At 50.2% G+C, this 26,532-nt stretch overlaps 1 protein-coding gene across 2 annotated transcripts in view; it reads right to left on the bottom strand.

The window, feature by feature from the left end:
- Positions 1-26,532, bottom strand: part of LOC120860872 (acidic leucine-rich nuclear phosphoprotein 32 family member A) — a 38,514-nt gene that overhangs the window by 8,830 nt on the left and 3,152 nt on the right. Inside the window, exon 1 of one of the 2 annotated variants that reach the window (XM_040236574.1) lies at positions 25,771-25,999. The exons of the other annotated variant lie outside the window; for it this stretch is intronic. Within the exon in view, the coding sequence (XP_040092508.1) occupies positions 25,771-25,812 (42 nt within the window). The 5' untranslated portion in view covers positions 25,813-25,999. Of the gene's footprint in view, positions 1-25,770; positions 26,000-26,532 lie in introns of those variants that run through there. 2 annotated transcript variants of the gene reach the window in all.

The raw sequence follows: 26,532 nt of genomic DNA, 5'->3' as shown, positions 1-26,532 counted from the left end.
ACAATGCAAAGAGATATATGAAAGTTACCATACGGAATACCACAGCTCTAGACTTTGCTCTTCAGGTCCTGAGAGCCGATGCGGAAGGAAAATGGACATCCACAAGCCCAGGATGAACCCACATAGAAATGCTGGGCTTGGCAATGTCCAGAAGTTGGTCTTTGGAGATACCTCTGTGGCCCTGCAGGCTTCCTGCCTCTGGAGGTGGTTCTGCCCTATTAAGAGACCTTAGATCCCCTCTCTTAGCCCTAAGCCCTTTATTTCGAATGAGGGAGAAAGAACTTCTCCCTGGGTTGTTAAAAGGCAGATTTGGCTACAAGAGAGGGTCCAGGCTCCAGCACAGATTGTAGGGAGACAGGCTGCCTAAGAGTCATCAGCTCTCAGGCCTGCCATGACCCAGGGGTGTTAGCAAGGGATGCCAGGGTGCCTGGTCTGCCTTTCCACTCCTGTCCTGAGCTGACAGGGGGCTGCTCCCCAGCCTTCCATGGATGGCGGGTGCCTTAAAGGTGATCCCTCCTGGCTGCATCTGGTGCTTGACACTGCACCCCCACTTGCCTGATGTGTGCTGCTGCTGCTGCTAAGTCGCTTCAGTCGTGTCCAACTCTTAGCGACCCCATGGACTGCAGCCTACCAGGCTCCTCCATCCACGGGATTTTCCGGCAAGAGTGGGTTGCCATTGCCTTCTCCAGCCTGATCTCTGCAGCCTCCAGGAAACGTGTACTGATGTGGCCTGGATCTGATGCTCCCTGGGACTTCCATCCCTAGGTTTGGATTTCTCACCAATGGGTCACTCGGACCAGGCCTGTCCTTTTGAGAGCCCCTCACAGCCTTTTTTCCTCCTGGATAAGTGAACAAGGCCTGTCCTAACCAGTCACTGTCCAGGGCTGCTCCCCACCTCTGAGCAGGTCCATTTGCCCAGGGTGACTGTGGTCACCAAGAGGACAGTGGTCCTCTTCCTCAGGCATCACCGGGACATATGTCCACACGGGAGAAGAGAATCCACAGCAGGCTGCTGCGCCCCTCCCTCAGCCTACCCTTGAAAGAGGTCAGACTAGGAGAGCTCAGGGCCTGTTTGGGCCACAGTACCCTGCAGGTGCCCTGCTCAGCTCAGGACAGCAACAACTTGGCAAGAGAGGTGAAGCCAGGTGCAGCAGCTCCTATCCAGAGCCAGCAAGCCCTCAGCCAGGCACCAGCGCCAAGGCTCACCTTTCCCTTGGATCTGAGACGAGGGAAGTTAAGTCCTTTCCCACTCTTCAGGGGAGGACAGATGTCCAGGTCAAGCCCCCTTCTCAAGGTCACTGGCAAGAGACTGGGGGTAGACCCCGTGAGGCCTTCTGCCCTGGGGCAGGAGGTCAGTGCGAAGCCAGGAAGCCAGGCCTTTGGAGAGCAGTGGAGGGAGATCAACTGTCCTGGGGAGGGAGCGCCACCTCCTTCGTGGGCAGTTCTATCTGAGGTCACACAGCTAGGCTCCTTCAGTCACTCCTTTCCTTGGAAGGCCCTGGAATTCTTTAAGTTCCATTACAGAAAGACAAATAGGAGGAGGATTTCCAGTCCACCTTCAAAGATTTCAGACATGTGGTTCTCTAGATGGGTCAGGGCTTCTATTCTTGTGGCCATCAGCCAAGGACGAGGCCTCAGTAAGGGGGGGTGGGGCAGGAGGCGGTGCTGCAGAGTCAAGGGAATTCCTCCTGGAAGTCTGCCTCTTTCCCAGAACGGCTCAGTGCTGCCTGGGAATTCTCCAGATAGACCCAAGGTTCCAGTCCCAGCACCACGCCCAAACAGGTGGCCATTCCTCTTGAGGACAATATGCAAGACACCACTACTAACGACAATGATTGTTTCTTTATTAACAACAATCAAGGGCTCTTTCCTGAGCCCTCAGCAGGCACTTTCTTTGCAGGCACTGTCTCATTTGATCCTCATAATCGCCCCATGGGGTGCTCCTGGGGTGCTGTCCTATTGTACAGCCACATCAGAACCACTGATCCTAAAGCTGCAGGAATAGACCCTGATGGTTAGTGTTGCCACAGACGAGGAGGGTTTCCTTGCTATTCCCAAGCAGGGCACAGGTTCTCCCAGACCCCCAAATTCAATCCTACAAACTACCCTGACTGCACTAAACCCCCTTCAGCTCCTTTTCTAGATGTTCCACTGGTGGGATGGGGGCTACTCCCAGCTGTCCCCACCCTAGTTACACTTCCTTGGTAACCAAAGCACAAAACCTAACCCAGCCCCCATTCCAATGACACTGCAGTCAGGAGCAAGGATCTGGACAAAGGCCAGGGGCCTGAAACCCCGCTCCTCCCCAAGGAGCAAAGGCTGCTTCCTGTCACTCGGGAGGGAGAGCCTGCGGTGTCTGGAAGGCCAGGTGGCTGCTCCAGGTCTGTGGGGACTTAGGGATCCCCACGGTTTCTGCATTTCCTTCCTGGCGGGGTTTGGGGAGAGATCAAAAGGGGTGGGGTAGGTGGGCTGAGGCTTACACCCTGAGGTTGCTGATATTACCAGAAAGCCCAAACCACGAGGGAAACCCACAGTTTCTTTGTGGGGTGATGAGTCACATCGGGGATGGCAGGTAAGCAGACTGTGATGTGTCTATAATGGACCAAACAGGAAAAAACAAAAGGTCTAGTCCAACAGCTGACCTGTCGAAGGCATGGCATCCAGCCCTATTCCACCTGCCTCCATGCAGGGCTGCACTTTCTTACAGCTCCAGGGCGTGTTTCAAAACGTCCAACCCACCCCAAGCTTCCTTAAATTGACTCTTAGAAATCCTGCCGCAATTCCAACCCACTTCCTCCCGTTTCTCCTAGTGCTGCTGCTGCTGCAAACGCTTCCTCCATGTGAAGAGAACATCCTTGTTACATCCAGGGTGTGTTCTGCTTAAAACAGGAAAAAAAAAGTAAGGCCCATTCCCCCCTGCCAAACCCTGGGTGTGAGCTAAGCGCAAAGTTAAAATTAAACCGAAAATTTGTACTTTGGGTTTAAACTCTCTCCCAATCCCACTGGCCGTTTAAAAATATCAAAATGTGGTTACTCTCTCTAGAACCAACGACTGGACTTACTCTACTTCTTTCGGGAGCTTTTCAGTCACCCCAATGACAACCCTCCACAGGAGTCTTTGGCTAATTCCTCAAGTGTTAACACCTAAGAGGTGTCTGCATATTCATATTCGGGCCCCCCTGGAGATGCCAGTAGGGAGGCACTGAAGGTTCCTAAGAAATCAGACTGCCCGGCTCTGGCATTTTCTGAAAAACGCGTCCCCAAAGCAAAACTCAGCAGTCATTTCTCACCAAGGGGAGCTGAACCATCCCTGATAAACACGAACACATTATTACTCTAAGGAAGAACCCGTTGCTTGTTTCAAAACTGTGAAATCTTGTCTTCACAGATCTCTCAAATTTGACCATTCCTCTCTACTGCCAGCAACGTGGTCCTGTTCATGGTAGTCTAAGTCACTCTAGGTCTGATTCTGCTTCCAAATGGGGTCTCTGTGACAGCAGCAATGCTGGACTACTGGGAACAGACCTCCAACTGGAGGCCCGGCCCAGCTGGCTGAACGACCCTGACTCTATCCCTGAGGTCTCAGGTTCTGCCTTGCAGAAAAGGGACAATGATATCTGTTTAGCCTATAAAGCACAAACTCTGGCCTAGAAAACATTCTTGGCTTCCCACCGCCTCCGGGAAAAAAAATCAAGGTCCTAAACTGACCCAAGGAGGCCTTCTACTCTCAACCTCAGCCAACTTCCTCCAATCTCATTGCCCCCCACCCCACCTCTCACCCTTGCCTACAGACCGAGTTAAGCCCCTCTCCCCAGGAACCCTTCATCGCCCGGCTCTGAGCATCCCAGGGCACCGAGGGCAGCTGCTGCATGAATCATTTAATCGTGTATTAAGCATCCGATCCTCCTAGAGGTCAGGGACTGTCCTTCTCTGTAATCAGCCTAGCGGGGAGCGGACAGCCAAGCAACTGCTTAACAAATGTCCTGTTTATCGTGCCGGCCACAGCACTAGGCGCCGGGCATGCAAAGGGAGACAAACTATCGTGAAATTAACAGTGCAACTGGTCTGACACAGGCTGAACAAGCCCTCCCTTTTATAAACAATAACAACGCGTTCTGGTGTGTTTTGTACCCGCCAGGCAAGCCCGGTGAGGAGCTCGGTCAACAGTGCACCCTCCTCTTGACCTGACCCAGTGCTGTGCATGCAGGTTCTCCTGCCCTTAAGAAACCCCCTCTCTCCACCCAGCAAGCTCCTGTGACACTGTGCATCTAAGCAGTGGAGGGGACGCGGAGCCAGTAACGATCCACAGCTGGGGTCCCTGCCAGCGGGAGGTGTGGTGGCAGGCTAGGAGACAGACGGCCGGTAAACAACTCCAGTCCAGTGTGCCAGGTAGCAGGGCCGAGGCTGGAACAGGGTGCATGCTTCACATGCCTCCGCCTGGAGAGGACGGGCACGCTAAGCACAGGCAGGAGGGACCCAGCAAGACCAAGAATCAGGATGCACTCTAGCAACGCCAGGGCTGGCCAGATAATCTGCAGGGCCCAGTGCAAAATGAAACTGGAAGACCCCCTTGCTCAAAAACTGTTAAGAATCCCCAGACATTGACAGCAGCGCATTAAACCCAAGAGCGGGTAAGGATCTTCTAAGCGTGGGGCCTGGGTGGTCACACAGGCCACATGCCCGTGAAGCTGCCCCGGATTTAAATGGACAGCTTGGGCCTAAAGCAAAACCCTCTGAAGGCCAGACCAGAGAGAAGGAAGCTCAAGAGAGGGCTGCCCTTTATTTTTCCAGCACTTCCCGAGGCAACAGAGAGGTGGACAGAAGGCAGGCTCTGGAGGCAGACCGACCTGGCTCAAGTCCAAATTTCCCATCGCAAGCTCATCACCTCACTTCTCCTGAGCTTCTGTTTCCTCCAACGACAATAGTGCCATCACCTGGGGTTGGATTAGATGAAATAATGCACGGATAGCAGCCCGAGCTTGGAAAAAGCCACCTGCCTTCTCCTTGACCCACAGCTGCCTTCACTGCTGTGTCCACGGTCAAGGCAGAAGAATGGGCGTCAAGGCAGGCCCACAGCCCTGAGTTAACTCTGCTGCCCGCAGGGCTCTTTCATGGAATGAAGGCCTCTCCATGTTCTAGAGAGCTGAAAATGGTGTGCCCCAAAGACACACCTCTGGGTTTTACAGCTACACCTTGTTTTCTTTAGTTTTTCCCACTGACCTCCAAGTCTGATCTTTCCTTTCTCCAAATGGGCATGCAACAAATATTTGTAGCTTTGGTTTCAACCTTGTCAGTTCCTGACCAAACTAGTTTTCAGGTCCCAGCCTTGCAACAGAAGAAGACTTAAATCAGATTGACCCCGTGTTTTTTTGGTGCTGTGGGTTTTAAATAGGTCAGCTTTTAAATGGGCCATCCCCTGTTGCAGAGCCCATTTCTAGCTCGAAGGCCAACCTAAGACACCAAGGCAGCAGGGAAACGGGCTTCTTCCCAGAGGTGTTCCATAGGAATGATAGATGATCGTGGGGTTTTCTCCTTTTAACCATAAAATCTCTAGTTTTAACAATCAGTGTGGCAAAACCTGCAAAAATCAGTCATGTTCCATGGGGGAACTGTCAGGCTCTGAAGGAAAAGTTGGACATTGATTTCAAAAGCTTTGAAAGGCCTTCCAGGATCACCTAGGTCAGCGGCTTTCTGACCACAACCCACAGTAAAAGACACTGACACCTTGCCTCAGGACACATATATTTTTGTGTGTTTACATGCACACACACAGAAACAAAACTTACCCTGTTTACAATTTTTCTTTTCTATTACATTAAAAAAAAATTAACGTGACCCACAGTTTTCAAAATGTTGCTCTAGTTTAGCCCTCTTTTTCTAGAGGAAGCAGTAAGGTCCAGAGTTGGCTGAGAGCTGAGGAACCCCAAGCTGGGTGATTCTCCTGCCACAGCACACCACTGCTCTGATCAGAAATCACAGTCCCCAGTGGAAGACCCTGGAACCAACCATGAAGTTCTCTCATTTCTGCTAACAGGAGGTTATTCTGCAGCCTCAATGGTAGCTAAGACTGGGCTCTCCACACGGGCATAAAGATCTTTTAAATTCTTAACTAAGGGGCAGGGTCCTACCTTACTTTAACACAAAAAAACCTCTCTAAGAAAAAAGCATCTAGGTGTCTGGATTTTGTTTGTTTCCTACAATAGAGCTCTGAAGGCACTGGGTGGGAGCACATGGCCGCGGGAAGTCGGTGACGCCATCCTTATTATTTTAGGGAACCGTGGAAGGCAGGCTGAGGCTCGCTGCGCCACTAATGAAGCTGTCGGCAGGGCCTGGGTAATAGGCTAAGCGCTGGCTGGGGGAGGGCCTACATTAACATAAACCCTGTGACTGGCTCCCTCGCCGCCCGGAACTGGCTTCCTACCTCCTCCCCCAAGCGTGCGGAGGACTCGGCTTCTGCCTCGGCGAGGTAAAGACAGAGGAGCTGGTGCCACTGCAGATGCTTCTTCAGTCAGAAGAACAGACTCGGGGCGGTAAAGGGAGGACTGGCGCAGTTGGTGCAGGACCTGGGCTTCGGGCTCACTGGAGGGGCCTGGCTGGGCAGCGGCCCCTCTCTTGTGTTAAACCTTTGCTTTCCTCCCCTAAGTCTCACTCTTTCCTTCCTGCAGGAAGCCTTCCCTGACTGCCCACCCCTTGACCTAGCCATGCTTAATTTAAGAACAGGTGAACAATTCCCAGAACAGGGGAAAAAAAAATAAAGGCCGAGAAGGCTGTTTGGGAGAGAGGAAGTGGGGAGGAGTCATGCTGGGTCTGACTTCAGTGTGTGTGGGTGTGTATGTGTATGCGGCGGGGGCACAGTGCACCGGGAACAGGGGGAGCTGAAGGTTTTAGAACTGGTAAACGCCATGATCAGTGAAAGTTTAGCAGGCTGCATCTTTTAAGTAGCTGTCCCTTGCTGCCTTCAGTGGGTACTGGAAGGTGTGAGAAGTAGGAGTTGGAAGCAGGCCCCAGTGAAGGCTTGGTCCTGCCGGGTTGTGTCTGAATGGAGACCAGGAGCAGGAAGGGGGGGCAAGAAGCACAGAGGTATAGTGCCAAGGACACTGGTCAGGAAGTGTCATGACCTGGACTCTGGGCCCACTTTGCCACTACCTGCTGTGCGCCCTGAGGGGAGTCATGTCCAACTCTCTGGGCTTCTGCGGTATCCTAATTCGCACACTGGACAGACAGACACAAGATCCCTTCTAATTACAAAATTTTGAGGGTCTGTCCACTTCTAGTCTTAGCCCACATCCAAACTCAGTCACTGGTCCCCAAAAGGAGATGGGAGATTTTATGGGCCAGAGAAGCCCAGTATTCATCGTTGAGATGCCAAAAAGGAAATCTGGGCCGCCAGGCAATTATCTGGATAATTACTGAAATTCAAAAATCAATCATGTTGTCTCTTAAAACACACCAGGATCATAAAAACAGCCCCCAGGGCTCAAGGTGTTGGGCTTCCAACATGGGAGACTGGCACCACCTGTCTGATGCCTGCCACCTTACAGGACAGCTGGGAGCAGGCGTCTCAACTCATGGAGTTGTTCGGGCTGCACTACAGTCCTGTGGTTCATGAAACAACCACGACATCCGCGATTACCCACGAGCTGCAGCACTGGCCCTGTGCAACCGAAGGCCCCCGGGAAGGCTGAAGAGCAAGGCCCAGAGGGCAAGGGGCACAGCTGACACGACCTCCCAACGCTGTTCCGATCACGTCAAGTCCTGTCACTCCTTGTCCAAAGCCTCTAATGGTCACGAGAGTCAAGTGTCAAATCCAGAGGAGGATCCCCAGCCCCCTCCTATCAATGCCTCCAACTAGATGCTGTGCCTCTTTTCAGGTGCATCCCTGCCTCACCCTCTGCCAGCCTCCCTGACTTGCTGCCAAGTACGGTGACACCACCTGGTGTTCCTTTCCCATGATACACTTTACAAAGGGCTTCCCCAGGTACTAGACTTCATTGAACCTGCAGGCAACTGGATCCCACCCCAGGGAAGCCCCCCCATCCACCCACCAGGGTCCTCAGGGATCCGCAGCTCGGCCATAGGATGCCTGGCTGTCTTTCCTCCTGTGGTCTCTCCTCCAAACAGTCTTGCTAAGGTCTGAGGTCTCGGTGTCCCCTGCTGGTGCCCTGCCCAGAGGGGCTGGCTAACTTAGTCAAACTGGACTGGGTCACTGGAGAGGAAAGGATGGAGCAGGGGAGGGCAAGAGTTCTGACCCTTCATTCACTTTTGAAAGCAAAGCACCTGGTTAACTCCAATGGGGCAAATCAACAAAAGGTACAAAAATGGCTTCCTGGACCCCTGAAACCAGTTTCCAGGGATTGGAGCCCAGCTGGGCTGGGACCACTTATAGAAATTCCACCGAGTCCTCAGTCAGCAGGGTCCGAAAAGAGAACACAGCTCAGGATCTCTGCCATGGGTCTGGTGTGGACAGTGACAGCTACCTACCCCCCAAGTACCAAGTGGATGAACGGTCTGTAAAACAGAAGTTAATTCATTTCCTCAGCTTCATCACGTGGTGACCCATAGGCCGGCAGATCACAGCTCCTGGCCCACCCAGCCCAGACGAGCGGCACAGCCCACCTAAGACGACACCACATCTTCAGACACAGGCCTGGACACCTCCCACAGCCCTTGTATGGGCCTCTGCCTAACTTCCAGCTGGCTTTAGAAAAGTGCTTCTGAGAACCAAAGGACCCATCACCACACCTCTGGGGAACCACTGGATCTAATCCAGCTCCTCGGGCAACTGACAAAGCCAGGTGGAAACCAACCCTGTGACTTACCCAGGGTCACAGAGCCCACTGTGAACTGAACCCTGGACCATCCTTATCCTCCTAACTTAGGGCCCACACCCCAAAGTCGCACGTTTCTCCATGGTGATCTCCTGGAAGCAAGAGGAAACAGAGGAGGAGAAAGAGAACAGCTGTTAGGAAAAGAGCCCCAGGCCTGAACCTGACCCTCTTGTGCCTGGCCTGCCTCCCCACGTGGCCCAGGAGGGCTGGCAGGGCAGAAGAGGCGGGGGAGGCTCAGCAGACTCGGAGAAGAAGCCCTCGACCTTGGCCTCCTTCCCTGCCACCTCTTTCAAAATGACAGCAGGATTGGCAATGACAGGAGCCAAGCAAACACCGAGACACGGAAGCCCTCGTGTCCAGCCACCAATCGGAAACCGCTGATTTGGGCAAAAATGGGAACCAATCATGCAAAGAAACCTGAGGCTGAGGACCAAAAGTTTTCTCTATCCAAGACTGCAAAGCAAATTAGCCAGGGGTCACACCTAAGAAGCGATCTGATCTCTTTCTCCCTTAGAGAAATGTGACATGTGCAGCTCGCCTTAGTCTGGAAATTACGGGCTTATGGTAAAAGTATTGGTGATGGAAGTGCAGGAAATGCTAAGGAGTAATGTTAGTTCCATATGCCACTTAGCTGGAAGGGGGAACATGGAAGAGCAAGGATGGAATGGGAGCCAACGGGCTGATAGGAGGAGGCGAGAGGGCTGGAACATGGAGGGGGAGGAGACAGACAGACATGGGGAAAAGGGCACGGGCAGCCAAAAAGAGCAGAGAGGAGAAAGTCAAAGGCTCTGTGGGTTTCTCTTTACTTCCAGAGTTCCATCCTCTTCACCTCGATTTTGGTGGTAGAACTTTGCCCGGATTGACTACTTTAAAAAAAAAAAAATACAGTACAGGTTGAATTCACTGCTGTTCACAGATTTACAGCTGCTTTAATCTTGAAATGCCAAAAACAAAGACAAAACAAACCCTAAAAACCTTTCCAATTATTCTTGAAGAGTTAGGGAGGGGCTGGACAAAGAGACCGATGTAAAAAGAAGAAAAAAACAATAGTCTAAGGACTTCCATAGTGGTTCAGGGGCTAAGAATCTGCCTTTCAATACAGTGGACCTGGGTTTAATCTCTGGTAGGGGAACTAAGATCCCATTTGCTGTGAGGCAACTAAGCCTGCGTGCCGCCACTACTGAGCCTGAGCGCCACAGCGAGAGAGTCTGGGCACTGCAACAAACAGCACATATGCGGCAACTAAGACTTGATGTAGCCCAAAATAAACAAACAGAATAACAGTAAAAAAAAAAAAAAAAAAAAAACCAAGAGCCTAGAGATCTTACTCTTCACCAGAAGCTCCTAAAGAAGGTCCCTGCCAAGGTGGTTAACGCAGACAAGGCCGTCCCAGGTTGTGTGTACAGAAGCAAGGCTGGCGACGGAGGGTCCTCGGGTCAGGGTCCCAGAACACTCTGCTCTGACGGGACCAAAGCTTAAGTGCCAACGCCTGAAGCGAAACAAATCTGAGGAAGGCAACAAGGGTGGAGAAGCTTCTGAAAAGCGTGACACTGGAAGAACAATGGAAGGAACCAGTGATGTTTAGGCCAGAGCCGAGGTAGACTCACGATAGCTGACTCTCTCCAACTGTTTGAAGGAGAGTCCTATGCAAATACAAGTACATTTACTCTGTGTTCTCCAGTGGCTCAAGAGCCAAGATCAGTGTGCAGGAATTACAAACAGGCAGTTTTCAAGCCCAATGTAAAACACAAGAGGGTATTTAAATCTTTACAGCTGTCCCACAAAAGAAAGGGCTGCTCTAAAAAAAAAAAAAAAAAAAAATCAGTGAGTCCCCTGTCCCTGTACGCGTCCACACTGGAGGCTGCTCGGTGACGGTCTGCAAAGAACTGTACACATAAACAGCACTAAACAATTATTAAATGAATTAATAATATTGTGTAACGAAGCTTTGCAAAGAGATAAGCCTCGGGTCTTTTCACCTCTTAAAATGCCATTACTTAATGTTTAGGCCTGAATCACTCATTCAACGATATTTACAGAGTATCTGTCAGATGCTGGGCACGCGTCGTAGGCAGTGCCCAGACAGCAGTGGCCAAACCTGGGTGCCTAGCACGTGGATCTACCACCTAGCGAGGAGTGAGATGATAAGCCAGTATGTGTATATGTCTATATTCACTGTTGTTGCTCAGTCGCTAAGTCCTGTCAGACTCTTTTGGGACTCCATGGACTGCAGCCCTCCAGGTTCCTCTGTCCATGGGATTTCCCAGGCAAGAATACTGGAGTGGGTTGCCATTTCCTTCTCCAGGGGATCTTCCTGGATTAGGGATCAAACCCATGTCTCCTGCATTGGCAGGTGAATTCTTTACCACCGAGCCACTTGGGAAGCCCATATGTCCATATACAACATATATAAAAGCTACAAAGGGGGGAAAAAAAGAAAGAACCACAATCGTGATGAGACAGAACTTTACAAAGTCTATCATGGAAGGCCTATCCGAGCTGAGCTTTCACTGGGGACTTGAAGCCAAGTGAAGAGAGGGCAGAGGGAACAGCCTGGGAAAAGACCCGAGCAGGGGGCATGCTTGGCCCTTTTGAGGAACAGCTAGGACAACAGGTGGTGGTAACAGAACGTGTGGAAGAGAAGGAAAGTGGTGGGAAGAAAGCCGCTGTCACACGCACTCGTGCACACCCATGGACATTCTACACCTGACTGGTGAAGGCTGATGGATTTCACAAGCAGCAGAAGGCAAAGCCGTCTGAACCACAGCAAAGGCAGTAAGACCCAAGAGCTGACCATAAGCCAGAGATTTCTCTTGCTCTTCCTTAGAGAAAAAAAAAAAGAGTGTTAGTCAGGATTGTGCTCACCCAGTGTTTCCAGGTATACACACACCTTGGCTACACCCCTGGGAAATATCCTATGGCAGAAGGGTTTGCTTATGAGTGTGTGGGTGCATAAGAAGTAGTTAGAAAATGTGGTTTCATTCCAGGCTTTACTGTTCGGAATGGTATGGCTTAATTTCCTCATCTGTAAAATGGGGAGAATATCCCTAAAAATCCCACAGGTCTCTGTGAGACCAGATGAGGTAAACTGTGCTGTCCTGGAGGGTACAGGGAGGAATTTTACAAGCAAGTTTTGTACCCAGAACTTGGCACCCCAGGGAGCTGAGAGGAGGTGTTATGTAGCTCTGATTTCCCCACACTGCCTTGCACTTAGCTAGCAATAAATGTTTGCTGAACTGAAAAGCATAAAAATAACCTGGGAAAACATTCTGCCATTTTTTTCTTTCCTATTAAACGGTAGCACTTTGCCAGAATGCTCAGAACAGTCTCTCTTCTCGGAGATCCTTCACTTTGGGAGAACCAACTAAGTCACATCAGGGCAGAGTATTCAGAGGATAAAGTCCCAGGATGGGGACACGAACAGGTCTGACTCCTCTGCAGAAGGTTGCTGGCTCTCTTGTGTCACCCCAGGCTTCCTCCCACAGCCTGAGCTGAGCGGTCCAGGCCACCAGCGGAAGAAAGGACTGCAGACTAGGACAGGGTCAGCGGCTCTTGGAACAGCCCATGAGAACCAGAGACATACAACACATACAACATGCCATCCAGAGGAAGCCTTGATCTAATCAAACTGCCTCGATGCAGACAGGGAGAGAGAAGCCCAGATGCACTGAACAGCTGAAGTCACCTCCATTCTTTTTTCTTTTTCAGTGAGTAACACATTCATTCTCAAGGTCTCAAAACCAAAAAACATAAGATACACAGTGCATTCTCCCTTCCATCCTGTCCAATTAACTATTAGGTACCCTTCCAGAATTTGTTTACATATACAAATTCAGAATCTTATTTTTCTCTCTTTTATCCCAAATTCGCATATTATATATTGATCTTTGCCTTGCCCTTTTCCATGAAGTTTGTGTTATACATCTTTTGCTGTAATGTTGCAATATAGATAAGCTGGCACATGTCATTTTGTATTCATCCAGCTTATTAACCGATGAGATGGAATCAAGACCGCACTTCTGATCTGCAGGGCGGCAGTCATGGAGACTTGGGAGTTCTAGACTCTAATGGGCTCACCACTGTACCCGTGAGGACGAGTCATCTCGCCTCCAGCCATTCAGTGCTGCTGCTCAGCACCTGCCAACGCTGCTAGTTGCACCGGGCTCCAGTGATAAAGGTATCCTTCCCTTTTGCCCCCAGTGTCCAGGGATGGATGGACAGGCAGAAGGGACCACTACAGCGCCCAGAAGCAAGCTCAGTGTGCTTCGAAGGCCATCTCACCTCTGTGGGCTTATCTCACCATCTGCTAACGGGGTGGCCACATCTGCACCTTAGGGGACATTTAAAGGATCAAAACATAGTATCTGCCAAGTATCTGATATGAAGCAAGGCTTGGAGCAGGTGCTCAGCAAAAGATAAGTCTAACTCCTGTCACAGGAGGAGTCTTGCTGATGGCAAGGACAGCAAGGTGTTCTAGGCAAAATACACGGCACTGCCACACCGTGCGCCACACGTGCCTTACAGAAGGCTGGAAGGCAATATTAGTTTCTGAGGCAGCACTCAAGCCCCTAATTATGTCTTAGCCCACTTTTCTGGGAAAATGGTTTGGCTTTCTCCCACTTTCCAGACCGTCTTTCATAGTTTGAGATCTCCTGGGTACGGCTCTCATTTGTGTGCACAAGCTCTCCTGTTTGAAGTACATCAGAGTGGCCAGACACATATTTGTTAAGGCCCTGGCACAGAAAGGCAAGGATAGGCACATGCAAAGTTGATTTTCCTGGGATTTCACTGACAGTGATTTAAAAAAATCATTTAAAGGGAAAAAAATCTAAAGGAGAAAAACCACTGAAACTCACATTTGTTTTGTTTACTCTGAAATGTGTTCTCTTTCACAATAACACACTTTTAAAAAAATCAGAAATTCTGGCATCATCTGTTTTGCTTTCCTGAGGGAACAAATGCAGCAGACTTTATAACAGAAAAATAAATGGAAGTCAGGAGTCTAGAGTATTTCCATGTTAGCAGCAGCTAAGAGGAGGCAAGAGGTCAAAGTTAAGATGCAAGGTTTCATGCACTCCTTAAGCCAATGACTTGGCTTTGCACCCAGCACAGCTCCTCAGTACTATGTGACCTTGAGCTAGTTCACTAGCTTTCTGAGCCTCACTTCCCTCATCTGCTAAAGTGGGAATAACCTCATTTTGCAGTGTTTCTTTACAGATTAAATAAGAATAAATGAGTATCTATGTACCAGACACCGTAACAGTTAAAAGCAAACAAAACACATTGAAAAGATACTACTTTCAATACTTAGCAAAAAAAAGATGAAGATCTGGTGCCTTTAATTTGGAAGCTTAAAGCAGAACAGTAGGCATCAAATTATCCAGCCCCCATAATCCTGGGACGCCAGGCTCCTAACAGGCTGATTAATGAAGTCTTACTTCACCAGAAGCTCCTTTCATATTCATGCAAGAAGCCTGCTTCCAGATGAAAACTATCAGCCAATTAAAGCTCATCACAGTCCTTGGGAGAGGTGGGTCACAGCTGGATTTGTGACCTAACTGTGGGTTTCGCTCTCTAAAATAAGCCCTGGGACCTGTGAGTCCTGCCTCGCCACCCTTCATCAGAGGGTTTGGCAGGGTCTCCTTCTCCCACCCAAAGGCATCTGGCCCCCCAAATCAAGTGGGAGGGCCTGAGAAGTCCAGATGGAATCCAAAAAGTGGCAACAGGGCCCCTCAAGAAACTATTTCAGAAGCATAGAGAGAAGGTGTGCTAGGCAGGAGAGCTTGTGGCTACCCAAACAGGGCCACACCTCTTCCGGGACAGGAATAAGACCAGTTCCAGGTGGTGAGCCCGTGCCTGGGAGGCTGACTGGCGCTTACAGACGTTTCTGTTTCCCACTCCCCACCCCAGCCACGAATGAGGAAACAAATCTACTACTGTTAACAAACATGATTTGGAAGTGCCAATTTTTCAAAGTATGAGGGGCAGGTGGCTTGAGGGAAGGCCTAAGGTTGTCAATCTTTCGTATCATGTCATTAGCTCGTGAATTGGCATCTTAAGCTCACTAGGTCTCAGCTTGCTTCTAGCAATATGATTCGTAGGTACTTTCAGATTCTAAGGTTCCGGCTCCTGGGGGCCAGAAGTCTAGTGTAGGTTACATGAGGAGTCGCTGTCAAATGCCACCTCCTCAAGGAAGCCTTCCTGGATTACTTATCTCCTTTAATACAGCTTTATCTGTCTCCATGGGACCTGTCATGTGAGCAGTCACACCTTTGCCTGGCTTACTGATGGTCTCCCTCTATGGAATGGAGGCCCGACGTGGGCAGCCCAGATAACGTCCTTCTCCTGTTCACTGCTGTATCCAGAATGCTCAGGACAGAACCCAGCACATGGTAGGCATGCCATCAATACTATAAGTGAGAATGAATGACCCTGCAGTGTTTTCCATCTGCAGATCTCTCTCTCTTAACCCTGGCTCACAGGGACTAGCCAGCCAGTGCTGCTCATCATCAGAGAGATCTGTGGCCACAATGAGCCTCCAGGGGCTAGCAAGCCATGTGCCCGATACAACTCTGGTTCCTAGCACAGTGGACACCTTAAACCAGGATCCAGATCCCACTGGAGTTTAAGGCCAAGGGTCAGGCTCAGAGGTGCTTTTTCACTTCCACATCCAACTCTCCCGGGTGGCCACTCCTGACAATGACCACGCTGGCCACAGGAACTGAGAGGAGATTGCCGAGTGCTACAGAGGCCAACTGTCTGCTCTGAACCAAGTACTCCCTCAGTTTTAAGAAGCCGGAATGCCACTTCTGTTCCTGGACTGGTTGCTTTCCCCCCAACACTGCAACCCTGGAGGGTCCTACCGGAGAAGCCTCCCCAGGCTCCTAGACCACACCTCAATGAACAGACACACCAGCACGCTTCTCCAAGACACACAAAGGCGTGTCTGCAACAGAGCCACAAACTAGATGGGGGCTCAGAGGAGAACCACTCATTATGGCAGCAGGCCAGCCTCTGCAGAGGCTGAAGAATCAGGCCTCTCAGACAGCGGAGGAGCTCCACTCAAGTCCACGCCTGCCCACTCTCTCTGGGCACCAGGGTACACCCGAATCTCCACAGGGAAGGGGAGACACGCAGCAAGGCAAGGAACGCCCCAGTGACTGCGATGGCCTGTTCCTGGCCCTCCATGTGGAACAGGCCCCTGTGCCAGAACAGACAGATCCTCCCACCAGCTGCCAGGCGCGAGGCTGGAGGCCATGACATCATCACAGCGCCTTCCTGATGCAGCAGCTGCAGGGAAGCTGTGCTGGGCTCTGCAGACCCTCAGTGTGGCCTCCAGCAGGGCGACTAAGACACTGACCCGTCCAAGGAGACAAGGGCCACCACGCGCACCCCAAGGAGGCGATCCCAGACTCAGCAGACAGCCAGACACTGCTGCGTGACCTAGAAATCCTGGGGACTTGTACATCTCGACAGCACCTGGGACGGGCACTATTTCCTCCCCTGCTTCCAGTGAGCCAAGAAGACCTCCTGGAGGAGACTTCTCAGGAACTGTTTGAATGAAAGATGAAGGCCTAAGAGGGGCAGACCAAGAGGTCTGTAGTCAGGATGGAAGGCGAGAGGCTGCTGACACACAGCACTCTGCGTAGAGAGCCCCTAACCCCAACCCCGAGATGGCAAGGGGAGCCTGGAGCAGGGGATGCCACTCCAGCCCCACCTCAGCAAGACTAGGGGCTTGGCCCCTTGCCTGGAGCCCCTCCTGCCCTCGCCCACTGCCTGAGCAGCTCCAAGTAAGGCCTCCTTTTGAGGCAGGCAGAGAGAGCACTCCCATGTACTCTCACCACACACAAGTCAGACACCAAGCAAGGGGGGCTGGGCCCTCCTCGTTCGAACAGCTCAACCAAGCCCAGGCTGGTTAGAATCTACAAACCGTTAGGGGCTGCCCACAACACACACCTGGCATAAATCTCATTTCTTTCGGTCCTGACAACAGCCCCTGGGAAGAAAGCGTTAGTCCCATTTACAGATGAGGCAACTGAGGCTCAAAAAGGTAACCTGCTATTGATCCTCCAGCCACTGGGCTCAGCAATCCCCGCATGGCTCAGAGCATCTGACTGCTTGGGCTTCTGGCTCTCTCTTTACAAAATGCCCAATGGCCTTAGTCCCTGGAGATCAAGGATGGGCCAAGTCCAGTCTTGCACAATAAATTCCACTTAGCACTCAGCAGCCTCATGAGTACAAGTAAATGAAAACTCACAAGTGTGATGAGCAGGAATGTGGGCACATGTGAGCTTTGTGTGGCCATGGTGGGTGGCGAAGTGTGGGACCCGGGGGCGGGGGGAAGGTTAGCAGGCCAAGGACTGGGTACCAACACCCCAGTAGCTTAAAACCTGCACCCCTTCCTATTTCCTGTTTTCCGTGCTCCGTTTTTCTCTTTCAACCACTTAGTTTACCTCTTCCCACCTGCTGTGAAGTTCCACACCCTGCCTCAATGTGGTAGCTCCCAATCCTGTTTCAAAGCCCCTTTAGAGGATTCTAAAAATACACAAACTGGGCACCACCCTCAGAGCCTGATTCTGTAATGGGGTAGACTCTGGGAATTTCTCAAAATGCTCCCCTGGTGGTTCTGATACACAGCTGGGGTTGAAATCAGCCTTACCAACCACACACCTTTCCTCCTGCCTAATGTGCTGTGTTACATACACCTCCCAACTCTACTCCTGCATCATTCTGGATGCTGTGGACACAGCCCATGCCAGTGGGCTCCCCTCATCCTCCCCTCCACAGCCACACCATTTACACCTGTGGGTGAGACAGTAGCTCAGGTGGAAGCTGGTTACATTACAGGGATGAGTCTCTCCCAAGGATGCATACCCCGAAAGAAATCTACAAGTAATCCCTTTAAATTTACTTTAAGAGTTGCGCTACCCACCGGCCCTCTCTCTCTCAGGCATCTCTTGCACCTTCTGCAAGAAGCACTAGAACCCACAGATGTAGACCTTCAGGGCATGTCTGACTGTAGAGTCCCACCCAACCCTACTGAAGTGTTCCCCAGAAACACACAGGAACACCAGCAGACCTCTCTCCTCCAGGCTTCCCTTGGTCCTCCAAGCCTGCTCTTTCTGCCTGCACAGATTCTGTCTTTGACTTATTTCCAGCCTGCGGGTAGGTAGGAGAAAGCCTCCTTCCCCTGCACTGACCGACTGAAATCTATGGCTGATAAAATCCTCTTACCTCAGACACTTGCGAGCTTTTCTAAGCATCTGCAGGAGCAGCCCAGGGGCCGGCTTTACTGAACCAAGGAAGACCCGAGGGAGCCTGGATGGGTCTGTGTACACGGTCTGACCAGACAGAACCCAGTTTACATGTAGCAATGGATCCCTGAGCACAGAACACACATGCATTTCTTGTATGGTGTGAACCTTGGTAACCGAAATTAAGAATAAAGTAAGCAACTGATTGGAGGAGTGGTCTCCTAAGTGGACCATCCTCAGACATTCCACTGGGGCACTTGGGCTTTTAATATTTTTTAACTTAACCTTTTAATTTTTTGGTGTTTTACAATGTACATATTTATAGGTAGTGTAGTGAATGCGTGCTCAGTTGCTTCAGTGATATTTGACTCTTTGCAACCCTATGGACTGTAGCCCACAAGGCTCCTCTGTCCACGGAGTTCTCCAGACAAGGATACTCAAGTGGGTTGCCACTTCCTTCTCCAGGGGATCGTCCAGAGCCAGGGATTGAACTTGCGTCTCCTGCACTGCAGGTGGACTCTTCACTGCTGAGCCACCGGGGTAGTCCAGTGTATGTGAATAACTCCAAACTAAAAGGTAGACATACCGGGGCCGGGACTCAGGCTCAGATTTTACAGACACAGGATGTAAAACCCAGAAAAATGTGAGGACGCCTGGGCTGAGAAAGTGTGAATCAGCCGTCGAGAGGCAGGAGCTCACAGCGACCCAAGGAAAACTGAGGACACTGAACCTGGTGACGTTCCAGATGCTTTGTTTCAGTGGCTCCGTGCGTGACTCACCAGACTGCGGGTGATGAAAATGACAAGGCCGTCCAAGGACCGTGGCTCCTTCTTCCAGCCAATACTTCTACAATGCCCGACACGTGCCCAGTGCAGTGTTGAGCCGAAACAGGCAGTCTACCGGCTACAGGGGACAGAGATGCTATTTCAAACACTCCCATGCAGGAATGCCTAATTACAAACTGAAGCTCTTTGAAGGCAATTTCTGTAAGAGTTTTAGAACAAAACAGCGAGACCGACAGCTGAGGAGGGTGGGAGAGATGATTAGATGCTGAGGAAGTCACGGTGGCAGTTCCCATGAGTAGATTTGAGGGCATAAACGGTGGCAAGTGGGGCCAGTGCAGTGCAAAGGGGACAGGGGAAGGTGGGGTGAGGAAAAAGATGAGAGCAAGAGGCAGACCACACAGTACCCTCACCGGTCTTACTAAAGCTTCTGGGCTTTATCCTAAAGAGAACGGTGTACTGTTAAGTACAGGGCGACACAATTACAGCTGCATTTTGCTAAGATCATGCTGACAAATTTGAAGCCTGCCTTCAAGAGGGCTGTGTGCAGGGGCAATCTGCTGGCAAGCAGTAGAGAGTGCTATTTTGAATTGACAGGCTCTGTGATGGATATAAAGATCACATGTGTGCATGTGCGGGAATGGAGGAGGCTGCAGAGGTCATGGGTTCCCACTGGACATGTTGAGTGTGAGGGTGCAGTGGGGACACTTGAGGGAGACACTAGGTGCATCCTGAGCTCAGCCAAGAGGTCAGATCAGAGATGGTAACAGTAAACAAACATCAGACCCCAGAAGGACAAAGCACCTGTAGCTGTCTCTGAGGAAGAACAAGTGAGGACAGGGAATAGAAAACAGGAGAGCGCTCAGGGCCTGGGCCTGACTGGGTCCAATACCTCACATCTGCAGAGGAGAGCAAAAGGGCCCCAGCAGCTGAGGAGTGGCCAAAGCTATAGGAGAGACACTGGAGACAGGGAGAGGTAACAGGGACCATATCTCCTGAAGGTCAAGGGTGGGAACACTGCTGCTGAGGAACCACAGAGAAGACGACAGTGAAGGCTTCCGGGATCGGGGGAGCTGTTTAGAAAGCCAACCAGACTGAGGAGGCTGAGGTGTGAGAGAGGTGAGAGACCATTCAGGAAGTTTCAATGTCAACGGGAAGAGATGGCCAGTAGCAAGAGTGAGACATAAGATGATGGGATGTTTGCTGTCTAAGACGGGAGAAACATTCCAAGCTTGAGAAGGATCCAAAGGAGTAGCTAGGCACTCAGGAGAAAAAGATAACTGAAGGGCAGGCCCAGGTAAGACCCAAAGGACAGCTGAGCTGGGTACAGGTTTGGTCTAGAAATTTCTTGGGAAATCTGGAGGTTTGCACTTTCTCTGTGAGGAAAGTAGACATACTTCTCTGCTGGCTGGGAGGCAGAGTGGAGGGTCGGTGGGCAGTTTGAGGAGGAGAGTCTGAAACAGTTGCTGGAGGTAATGACCAGGCGTGTCCAAGAAAAGGACAAGTTGAAACTACTTGGAATTCAGTGCTGGGGCTGTTCCTTGACATGTAGATGCTATAACTACACAGAGAAACAACACATTCACTGTTGAACTGCTTGTGGGGAAAAACAACTTCTGGCAAGTTTGAATCTCTAGTGTCTAACCTCTTTACCCAGTGAAATAAATGTTACCCTTTGATATGTCTGTTGATAATGTAAGCTTTTTTTTTTAAGTGAACGCCAACTGTGGTGTTCCAGCAGAACAGACCATAACAACGACATCTAACATTTATTGCATGCTTACTGTGTGCCAGACTGGGTGGTAGGTGCTATTACATCATCATTTTACAGAGACAAATAGGGAAGGTACTGTGAAGTGGAGGGCTTGCCCAAGGGCTGGAAGTGGGGGCTAGAGTACACACCCAGGCAGTCTTGGGGAAAGCAGAGGCCAAGTGCATCCCCCCAACCCTGGAAATATTTGAGCCCCCAGGGACCCAGTGCTGCACACTGAGGTATGGTGGAGGGCAGCAGCAGGTAAGGCAGAGAGAATGGGGTGGAGGAACATGCTTGGCAGAGGGTCGCTGGCACATTCAGGACACTTGGAAGGCATCCATCCAGGCAGGAACTTAGGACTGTTGTCTAGTCGCTCAGTTGTTTTCTACTTTTTGTGACCCCTTGACTGTAGCTAGCCAGGCTCCTCACATGGAATCTCCCAGGCAAGAAGTGTGGAGCGGGTAGCCATTTCCTTCTCCATGGGATCTTCCTGACCCAGGGATCAAACCCATGTCTCCTGCATTGGTAGGTGGGTTCTTTACCACCGAGTCAATTTAGGATAGTGACTCCATAATGCTGGCAGAAGGCGAGGGTTGGGGACGAGTTAAGGAGAGCAGCTCGAGAATATGGGTCCCAAGATGAGCTGGCTTAAAAGCGGAGGAGTCTCCTGACTCTTGGTGGAGATTTCACAAAGCTCCAAATGGCATTCCCACCACGTTCCCCCCAAATCAAACCACAAAACACTTGTGTGAAGGAAACTTAATATTCATCTTTAACTGTCTTTCAAACATTAACAAGTAATGAAATCAATTTACGGGTTAAAGCCAGCACTTTTATTTTTAATGACTAGAGAAGTGTTTTATCCATAGTAAAGGAGTATATTGTCAGCTTTTTAGATAGCCTGAGTATGTACACATATACTGTAAAACATTTCTTACTATAGGAATGAAAAACTTGAAAGTCACTGATCTCACTCGAAATTCCCATTTTAGAGTGGAGAAAACAGAGGCCCAAAGAGGACAAACAACTTTTTCAAGTTAGTTATACCAAAGCTGAGGACAGCACCCAAGTCTCTAATCGTTCTCTGGTAATTTCCTCACCAAACCGGAATCTCCAAAAGCAAATTTCTCTGGGAAAAACAGACCAGACTTTAATCCACATTAGACTCATACAGTGGAGTAAGTAAACTGATCTCTTAAATCTGCTGCAGAAGAAAAAGTTTCATTAAAGAAAGCAACAGATGGTTGCCACCAGGGCATCTGCCCAGTCAAAACAAAATAAATTTGCGTGAAAACACAAAGGTTGCAGGGTGTGGCCAATAGACACTGGATGGGGCCCAGTGCTGGTGAACAGATACATCTTATCTGACTTCACAGGGTTCACCATAACAAATGTCATCAGGACAACTGGTTCTCTGCAGGCTGCTTCCATGTCTGGGAAAGGGGCCCAGGGCTACTTTGCTCATCTACCTTCAACCCATTTTATTAAATAAGTTTGGAATAACAGATGCCTTCACAATTCTCCATCTCTGGCAGACTCCATTTCTTTAATGAAAACATCACTGCTGGGTATTTATCATCTGTCATATATTTCAATATATGTAATATAAGATTCAGACTCAGGCCACTATTTCTTTACTTGCTTGTAGGAGAAAGGCAGTGTGATGGGGTACCAGGGGAGGGTACTTTCCAGGAGACTAGAGTACTAGCTAGAATAGAGGGCGGACAGGTCAAAATGTGTGTTGCCAGCGAGGGCATGGCAGTGAACATCTCGAAGGGAGGACCCTGTCTGGACACCAAGAGTAAATGGGCTTTCTCTTCACCAAGTCAGAACGCAGACTAAACAACTGGGTCAAAATCATTCAACCAGCACTTGTGACCACTCAGCAACAAGCTCTCTGCCCTTTTCCTAAGTGATACACTAGAGTAGAGGGCAGGCACATGGAAAGGACACATCTGATGAATGTCCTATACAATCTCCATAAAGGATACCCAACAGTCCTGAGGTATTTTACTTCGATGTGGTAAAATTAATATGAAATAAAACTCTGGATGACCAGCTTCCAGAGCTCAATCAGGTGCCTGAAGGATTGTATAAGTCCAGAGCAAGTCATCTTGAGGGGCTGGTGGTGCAACAGTGGCCCAGAGAGGGAACTGGGTCTGCTGTCCCTAAAGTACAGGCCACAGTTATGGGGACTGGGATTTGCGCTCTTAGATTTATCACCTCCTCCAGAGGTCTGGCCAGTCTATCCATACGTTCATCAGCTCAGGCACAAAAGGCTACCGGTCTACCGGTACAAAGAAGAGTTCTGGAACTCAAAGCCACTTTGCTGCTGGTCCATCCCCAGGCAAAACGCACTATGGAAGAGCAGCAGGCCCAAACTAGAGATTCCAGGATTATCTGTGCTTTCAGTAAACTGTGCTCTGAGGGTCTGAGTGTCAGCCACCAGGTACACAGCTGTGGTACCTACCAGGCCTCAAAACTCAAACCACTGCATTTCAAAGTTCCTTCCTTCTACCTCTAAGACATCTAAAACTTAAGAGTTAACTATTTAACTACAAGATATGCAAAAGCCTTTTGAAATATCCTGAGTAGGCAAGATAAAGAATTTCAGTTGGTTACACTGAACAACTTCTGGATAGAAGGGATGCTCAATTTTACATCAGCAACAAGTAGGATTTCTCTTCTTTTGGATGTTCATGGATCGAGGCTGATTTCTACCAGATATCAACAACATATGTAAAAGGTCTTGGAAAAACTCCTAAAGCACCACTCACATGAACTTTAAAAACTTATGAATTAAAAAAATTTTTTAAACACCCAGATCAAAAGGTCCTTACCAACAATCTGTTAAACGAGGGATTACCAAATATTTTCTGTAAGGGGCCAGATAGTAAACGTCACCTAAAGGCAAAGCTGACAATACTACATAGGCAATTTTTTCCAATGAAAGAAAACAAATTTCCACAATTCTTTTATTGATAAAATTCAAAATATATGAGTACAATTCTTTTGGTAATGAAGGTCCAAAGAGACAAGTGGAATTTTTTGCAAGGGGGAAACGGGGATAACATTTCACTTAATTGGGATTCAAAGTCTTCTGCATTATCAAACTGATTGCAGTGTTTACATGTACAAAGTATTCTTAGCTCACAATACAAAAACAGGCAGCTCACCCCAAACTTGGCAATGCCTGTGCTAAACCAATGCAGGAGACCCAGGTTCAGTCCCTGGGTGAGGAAGATCCCCTGGAGGAGGGCATGGCAACCCACTCCAGTATTCTTGCCTGGAAAATCCTATGGACAGATGAGCCTGGCAAGTTACAGTCCACAGGCTCCCCAAGAGAGAGACATGACTGAGCATGCATGCATGTGCTTAAATCAGAGTCTAGGGGTGGGGCCAGGAATCTTCCTTCTACATGCTCCCCAGATGATTCTGGTGATGGGTCTCAACAATTAAACAATATTCAAAGTTCTTCCTGTCTAACTAAAGGATCTCTGGTTTTACGGTAGGAGGAGAACCCAATTCTGCTATGTACCAGCTGTTTGACTTTCTCTTCCAATCTGAATGATTCACCCTCATAGGAGGATGTCACCCTCCTTGGCTTACTCTTAAGGAGTTGTTGGAGGATTAAATGAGATGATCCAAGAAGTGTTATTGGTAAACTCGGCCTTGGAAACCAAGGACGTGCCAATTCTGTTTAGCTTGTGTCTGCAGGAGACTAATAAAGTGGGGAACACATTACATGCGCGATCCCCAACACACCACTGCCCGACTGGCGCCTGCTTATCCTCTCAAAATGTGTTCCCCAACACCTAAAAGCCCAGACTTCTTTCAGCCTTTCCGGATGTGATGTGCTAACCCAATCTAGGGAAGTAGATGTCTGACTCCTCCCCTCCCCTCTCCACCCCATCCCCATGAAAATCCAGAGAGCCTCTGATCCTGCCCACCCACTTCAGTATCTTCAACTAGGAAGCTGTCCAGTCTTCAAACTTTCACATAGGGTAGCACCATTTCAAAACCAGGGAAGAAAAAGCTTTTCCTCACTGTACCTTACAAGTAAGGGTGCTTCAGGGGAGGCAGTAGAGATTAGGGATAGAGTTTGAAGTTTGGCTGTGATAACATCTTTATGCCTCGATTTCCTATGTTTATATAAGGTTAATAATAGTACCTGCCTCACAATGCCGCTGTGGGGGGACTAAATTAATTGATTTGTGTAATCCACTCAGAACTGTACCAGGCATAGATGGGTGCTATATAAGCATTAATTATTATTGTTCTGTAAACTCTATAGAAGAAGCACAAAGTTGTACCTATTGTACTCCAATATCTGAGAAATAAAACGATCACATACTGAGCACCTGAGGGCCAGATCAGGCCAGTTTTGTCACTGACTTATTAAATAGGATTATTCCCATTTTACAGGTGAGGAAACCAAGAATCAGAGAGGCAGGTTAAGTTAACCTACCTGAGATCCCAGGGGCAGGTAAATTTATCTTCCTTCTGTGGCAGGAGGAATTTAAACTCAGGCCTGTGTGATTCTACTACCCACCTTCCCAGTGAAGCCCTTAGGCTCAAAACTGCCATCAGCAGCAACAATCCGGTAACAAAACGTAACTGAGCATGACCATACAGAACTCATGCTCAATTTTCTGCTCCTGGATCCCTGGTAGGCTTACACAAACTGGAGTTAATATTAGGCTACTTGAACCCAATTAGGCAGTAAGTCAGTCTGGAAAACATCATGCGATGTATTCCAAAGGTCAAAGTTAAACCTGGCTTCCTGGGCAGCCTTGGCTGGCCACTGCCATGAAAGCTAGTCTCCATGCAGACGTGTACCAGAGTTTAACCAGGGAGGTGCTTAACCAGCATGGGTATCAGCTTTAAAAAGTCTGAGAGAGATGCTGGCGACGCGGATGACTTGCCTGGCTCCGCAGTCAACAGCCAAAGAAAGGCAGTTGGAAAAAGATAACATTGACTTTTTAAAAACCAAGCCTCATTCCCTACTCTTCTCGGTTTAGGATTACATTTACTACTGTAGCCGCCCTCCCGCGGGCAAAAATAAAAGGGGGAGAAGCCGAGGAAGAGCGAGGGCCTCCCCTAGCAGCCAGCAGGGCGCTGCAACACCCACCTGAGCACGGAGCGCGACCTACCTTCCCGGAGAGCCCAGCCCCGAGGGCGTTTCCCCAACGCATCAACTCGTCCCTCCCGGGTAAGCGGCTGCTGTCCTTGGCTCCAGTCAGGGCCGCTAGAGTCGCGTCCGCATCGCCGCCCGCCCCCACAACCCTCCAAACAAACCTCGTATTTAATTTCTCCCCCTACCCTCCTATCAGTTCCGCCGTTCGTCTTTAGGGCCACACTGAACTACCTCTAAAACGCCTGCCGGAGGAAGGACGAAATACTGGAGAGAAGGGGGGCGGGGGAGGCAGGGAGCGCGCTGGGGGGTGGGGGGAGCACTCGCAGGGAGGATCGTCGCCCTCCCAGAGCCACGGCCGCCGCGACGCTCCAGAAGAGCCTCAGGCCGTTGGCAACGGGAGGCACCCCCCCCCCACATCGGGGCCCAGAGCACAACTGGGGGTCCCCGCAGCCCGTTCCCCTTGCTGCTTCCACGTCCCGGGCCGTCGGGGCGATGGCGCAAGTCTGCGCCCCCCCCGCCCCACAGCGACAACAGCCACGGTGACAAAATGGCAGCCCGGCGCCCGGCAGTCCTGCCACAGGCGTGCAGGGCCCTGGCGGCCGCCCCTGGCCCCCAGTAACGCCTCGGCGCCCTTCGGGTTCGCTCTCCGGCGGGCCTGGCCGTTAAAAATACAATAATAATAAAACACCTCGAGCTCCAAACCAGCTCGGGAAGCCAAAAGGCCCGCCCGAGGGCCAGCCCGGCGCGCCCGCGGCCCGGCTCGCGCGCACGAGGCCCG

The sequence above is a fragment of the Oryx dammah genome, unplaced genomic scaffold (genome assembly GCF_014754425.2).
Source record: "Oryx dammah isolate SB20612 unplaced genomic scaffold, SCBI_Odam_1.1 HiC_scaffold_11209, whole genome shotgun sequence".
Classification (NCBI taxonomy): Eukaryota; Metazoa; Chordata; class Mammalia; order Artiodactyla; family Bovidae; genus Oryx; species Oryx dammah.
This window is presented reverse-complemented; position numbering and strand designations above follow the sequence as displayed.